The sequence below is a fragment of the Rutilus rutilus genome, assembly GCF_951802725.1.
Source record: "Rutilus rutilus genome assembly, chromosome: 5".
In the NCBI taxonomy this organism is placed as follows: Eukaryota; Metazoa; Chordata; class Actinopteri; order Cypriniformes; family Leuciscidae; genus Rutilus; species Rutilus rutilus.
The window spans coordinates 8,191,564-8,197,563 of record NC_140213.1 but is presented as its reverse complement, the minus strand read 5'-3'; the positions used below and the strand labels follow the sequence as shown (position 1 = coordinate 8,197,563).

The window sequence follows — 6,000 nt, the reverse complement described above, 5'->3', positions numbered from 1 at the left end:
AAAGAGTGAGGGAGTATTTGGGGGTGAGATTCCACTGGGCGCCCAGTGGAATAATTCATGGGATATCGATCATTAACTCGGGTGACCAGATCGAAAGAGCGTGGCGTCTTGTCTCTTCTTAGCATTTAAAGAGCAGAATAAAAATAAAGAGCCAAGAACCCGCAACACAGCACTTGGTGACTAAAAGAGAAGTTCTGGTGATATTAATGTCACCTTAAAAATGGCAAATGGTACAATATTCCAAAAACAGATCATGATGGAAAATCTGTAGTACATATTACTAGTCAGAATCTATCCCCGTTTCAGTGATCGCATCCAGGGTACATTTAGATCTTACTTGAATGTGGTCAAGTGCTTATTGTGATCCAATTACTACAGCAGGTGTGAAGAGGCCCCTTGAGTCACTTATCTAAACACTTAACATTGAATCCTGGGAGGACAGAATCATTCTTAAGCAAAATAATCCTGTCGAAACTCAATTTCTGTGCCCAACAAACTTTGTTGATACAGCGAATCGATCATAATCAATTCAACCGGCACCTTCTCCCAGAAACACACACACCAGAAGCCTTTTAAAAATATACATCACATTTATTTCAACTGTTACAGATCAGCCTTTTTCTTTGTCTACAGAAGTGTTTGGGCGCTAGAAGTTGAGTCCAAACCCTTTATCTCTGGTTCGTCCGTCAGTCCCCCTGTTGCCCAGCAACCTTGCTAGTTCTCAAAACCCACCAAACGTAACAAAAATGAAAACAGAAGGTCAAAAACTTGGACGCAGCCGACCGAAACACACCACTGTTCCACATTTTCTGTTTCTCTAAAGGTAACACAATGTACAAAAAGCAAGTCTGGAAATAGTAAGATTTTCAGCACTATAAAAATGTTTTTGTTTTTTTCTTCGTTGTCTCCACACTCTCCACTTGTGAATAAGAAAACAATGCACTTATTTCTACTGAGCTTACTCTGCATTTGCTTGTCAGGCAGCCAAAGGGTCAAATGGATGCAGTAATGTAACAAGGGAAGCCACAGTGGCACAGAGCAGTGGGCGGCCTCAGTGACTGTTGAGAGCTGTTCTGGGCGGCAGTCCCTAACAAAAAAAAAAAAGTCCCTTACAGCTTCGTGGAGATTTTAAACAAAATGTCTCCGCACTTTGTACAGCACAATACTACAATGATATCCCCAACAAAGATCTGAAAAGGAAACAAATACGCCCAGAAAACAAAAACAAAAAATATAGAGTTGGAATTGGTGTCATTTCTTGATCCTTGGAAAAGAAGCTCTTCCCTTTGGCTGGCCCTTAGGTCCTGATGATGGTACAGGCCAAAGCAGGCAGTCTGTGTGGAGGAGGGAGAGCCCATCCCCTTCACACAGAGGTGGTTGGGAGTGGTCGTTCGGTGGAAGGCGGAAGGAAGGTTTAAAGGAACAGTACATGACTTAGTAGCCTCACAAGGGAAAAGAAGGCACCATTAATGACAGGAAAAGAGCAGTCCATGCCAAGCCTGGAGCAAGATTACGACCAGAGAGCTGCCCGCTCTTTGCACGCACTCCTGGAAGTGAAATAAAAAAGAGGGAAATTAGATATGTATAATTTATAATGCTGGGTTGTTTCAACCCAACTTTGGGTCAAATATGGACAAACCCAGCCACTGGGATCATTTTTTTAATTACATTTTTAACCCAATGTTTGGGTTGGTCCTTATTTGACCAACTGAAAAGTTGAAGTAAAAAGAAAACCAGCTTACACTAAGAGTAAAATTTGCACTAGCTGTGCGTAAGTTACAACTTAGCCTAGTTTTGATGTAAATGGGCACTAAGATAGAACTTGCGCACTACTAAATATTTTTGCGTTACACCATTAAACTTAGTTGAAGCGTAACTCTATGTATAAACTAAATATTTACAGAAGACTCCGATCAGGAGTAACGGTTGGAATAAAATAGCAGACTGCATCAATAAGCTCTTCTTTTACCTGACAGACTTCAATTATTTAGACATAATTGATAATGCTGACATTTACACTCGCTTACATTTTAAGAGAGAGAACATTATGTATTCACATAATGTTAGCTGCGCATGAACACAAAACCGTCCTACAGCACGCCGCTGTGTGCATCTGTCCCATCGGTCCGTGTTGTGCATGTCAAATAAAATCTGTCGTAATCAATAAATGTGTTTTTTTTGTATCGTTACTTATTCATCCTTGAAATTAATTTGGCTGCTTTTGGATCATCGAGGCTAAACGTCATATTATGCGACTACACATAACTTTATTGAGAGTTTACGACCTGCCAGCTATGTTCTGCCTTACGAACAAATGGTGCAACGGAATAAAGTTAGAGTTAGTTACAAACTAGCTAGTAGTTACTAAGCCTCTAGTGTGGACTTTACGTTCCAATTTAAGAAAGAACTTATGAACAGCTGGTACAACCCTACCAGGGCATGCAAATATTCCAAAGCTTTATAGTGCCGATATCTAGATGGAGGAAAACTTATTTGGCTGTGTAGGTGTGCGTGGGGAAGTTAATTAAAGAGGAATTAAGCGAAATCAGTTGAGCCTACTGCCATCTGTACACATGCTCAAATCTGAAAAACCACAATGGGAATGTGACCCGAGCTATTGCTTACCTGAGGAGGTGAGCACTCTGACCTGAGCGCTGGCGGCTCCTTCACCTCCTTCACTGACTGCGCGCACCTCGATGATGTATGTTCCCCCCTCGGGTAGCGTCAGGACAACGGCTGAATTTGGCGTCCTCATGACTTGGCTGTGACCCCGTCCCTCCTGACGCAATAATACCTGCATTGAAGAAAAACAACCTTCAAATACGTGCAGTGGCATTGAGTTTCACTTTAGATTCACAGTATTTGTGCGATACCAACCTTGTACCCAATGACTTCTGACTCATTGTCCCTTGCTTTCACTGGATCCCAGGATAGAGAAACATTGTTCCCCTCTTGAATCCACATCAAGTTGCCTGGGGGTAGACTTGGGGCTGAAAAGAGAGAGAGATAACAAAAGAGTAAGATAAAAAGCTCATTTAAAAAATGAAGGTCTGAAATGAGCAATGATCACATATTAATTGGAATATACAAATGATAATCCTCCTCGCAGGGTCCATTTCTATTCATACATCCTTCTAGACAGCACTATGTTGATAAAGTGTGCGAACCCGTTTCAAGTTTCAAAACCCAGAAACGAGTTAGCATTTTAGCACTTCCCGTTCCATCATCCTGAAATCAATAGGTTTTTGGTTAGATGCCTGAAATAAGGTCTGTGGTTAACAAAAGCTCTAGATATTTTCGTTTTATTTTACAACATAAAATACATCAGTAATACCACCTTATGATTTAATAAAAGCATTTACTTGTCTTGAAAAAGGCCGTTGCTATAAAGTGGCTAAATAGGACTAAAGAGGACATTGGTCAACTCAGTAGTCCGCTTTCACAGCCTCTATATGTGTTTATAATTATGCTCTTGCAAACTATTCCAACGTTTCTAATGTTTTAAATAAATTAAAATGTGTGGTGGCGTTTAAATCATGCATGTTTGTTAATAGCCTCAATTTAGCTTCTTACTTCTGGCTAGGGCTGGGCGATTTAAATCGTGAGATTGTTATGCGCATCTCGTCAGTAAAGCCGGTTCCTTGATTAGTAGTAAATCGCCATCACCTGCTTTCAGATGGAGCGGCATTTACTACAAAGAGCCGTAGTTAACTGACAAGCTGAGCCATATCGCATTAATAATCGCTGGCGATACGTCCGCGATTTTAATGCGATATGGCTCAGCTTGTATATACACTCACCTAAAGGATTATTAGGAACACCTGTTCAATTTCTCATTAATGCAATTATCTAATCAACCAATCACATGGCAGTTGCTTCAATGCATTTAGGGGTGTGGTCCTGGTCAAGACAATCTCCTGAACTCCAAACTGAATGTCAGAATGGGAAAGAAAGGTGATTTAAGCTATTTTGAGCGTGGCATGGTTGTTGGTGCCAGACGGGCCGGTCTGAGTATTTCACAATCTGCTCAGTTACTGGGATTTTCCCGCACAACCATTTCTAGGGTTTACAAAGAATGGTGTGAAAAGGGAAAAACATCCAGTATGCGGCAGTCCTGTGGGCGAAAATGCCTTGTTGATGCTAGAGGTCAGAGGAGAATGGGCCGACTGATTCAAGCTGATAGAAGAGCAACTTTGACTGAAATAACCACTCGTTACAACCGAGGTATGCAGCAAAGCATTTGTGAAGCCACAACACGCACAACCTTGAGGCGGATGGGCTACAACAGCAGAAGACCCCACCGGGTACCACTCATCTCCACTACAAATAGGAAAAAGAGGCTACAATTTGCACGAGCTCACCAAAATTGGACAGTTGAAGACTGGAAAAATGTTGCCTGGTCTGATGAGTCTCGATTTCTGTTGAGACATTCAGATGGTAGAGTCAGAATTTGGCGTAAACAGAATGAGAACATGGATCCATCATGCCTTGTTACCACTGTGCAGGCTGGTGGTGGTGGTGTAATGGTGTGGGGGATGTTTTCTTGGCACACTTTAGGTCCCTTAGTGCCAATTGGGCATCGTTTAAATGCCACGGCCTACCTGAGCATTGTTTCTGACCATGTCCATCCCTTTATGACCACCATGTACCCATCCTCTGATGGCTACTTCCAGCAGGATAATGCACCATGTCACAAAGCTCGAATCATTTCAAATTGGTTTCTTGAACATGACAATGAGTTTACTGTACTAAAATGGCCCCCACAGTCACCAGATCTCAACCCAATAGAGCATCTTTGGGATGTGGTGGAACGGGAGCTTCGTTCCCTGGATGTGCATCCCACAAATCTCCATCAACTGCAAGATGCTATCCTATCAATATGGGCCAACATTTCTAAAGAATGCCTTCAGCTCCTTGTTGAATCAATGCCACGTAGAATTAAGGCAGTTCTGAAGGCGAAAGGGTGTCAAACACAGTATTAGTATGGTGTTCCTAATAATCCTTTAGGTGAGTGTATATATATATAGCCATGGCTTGACATTAACTTTTTTGCTCACCAGCCATTGTGGCTAGTGGTTTTCCAAAGTTACTAGCCACTCCGCATTTTCACTGGCCACAATTTTGACATCTAGACCATGGGGAAAAACAGCCATAAAGAAGTTTTTTGGATTATCTCTCAATTTGGCTGCAGGTATATTAGGCTGCTGTCACTTTAAGACCTGACACACGGATCCATTATACTGTTACACATACATTTTCTTCATTTCAAACAGAACATACTTTGTTTACGTGAATACTCGCCAAGAACGGCATTTTGACATTATTTTGTTTTTATTTGCCTGTTTAAGTGCAATAAGCAGGGGGAAAAAACTTCAATTTAGCACTGAGAGGCGACTTTATGTGCGCACTTTGGGTATGAGCACAAAATCTGTGAGAATGAGTAAAATTATGCGCAATCATGTCGAAATTCAAGTTCTGTAACCAACAATATTTATCTAGAGCAAATGAAATGAATGAGTGAGGGGAGGAGAGTTTGTGTGCCAACTCCATAACTCGCTGTCAGAGAGATGAGAAAGCACAGCTGGTATCGTGTATCTGCGGAAAATGAGTATTGGAAGCATTTCAGATATTTCAGTATCGATATGTATTGAATAATCTTTATTTTTGGACATAAATCATAAATATAATACGATTTGATAGAGAGAATCCTTTCAGACCCTCATTACTGTGTGCCTAGGTTTAGTAAGGCACACTTAAAATAAGGTAACTCTTAAAATATCACAAAATTTTACATTATATTTTATAGGTTAGTTCTGTAAAATGTCCTGTTGTTGTGCAATTCTTTACATACTACATGCTATTTATGAATTATTCATGATATTTGTAAATAAATAAAAAATATATATTTAAATTATGTATAAAAAAATACTTCACAGTTACTTCACAGAAAATGCAGCTGGCAGGAATACAAAGTGTACATTCCTAGCTTGCATTTTAATT

General features: G+C 40.6%; 1 protein-coding gene across 3 annotated transcripts in view; it reads right to left on the bottom strand.

Moving 5' to 3' along the window:
- Positions 1-567: 567 nt before the first annotated feature.
- cntn5 (contactin 5) overlaps positions 568-6,000 on the bottom strand; it is a 312,302-nt gene continuing 306,869 nt past the window's right edge. For 2 of the 3 annotated variants that reach the window (XM_084408898.1, XM_084408899.1), the window contains 3 exons: positions 2,878-2,990; positions 2,626-2,794; positions 575-1,547 (listed from right to left, as the gene is read on the bottom strand). In XM_084408898.1, the coding sequence (XP_084265024.1) occupies positions 1,444-1,547; positions 2,626-2,794; positions 2,878-2,990 (386 nt within the window). In that variant the 3' untranslated portion in view covers positions 575-1,443. Of the gene's footprint in view, positions 1,548-2,625; positions 2,795-2,877; positions 2,991-6,000 lie in introns of all 3 variants that reach the window. The other variant, XM_084408897.1, reaches the window with a different exon arrangement.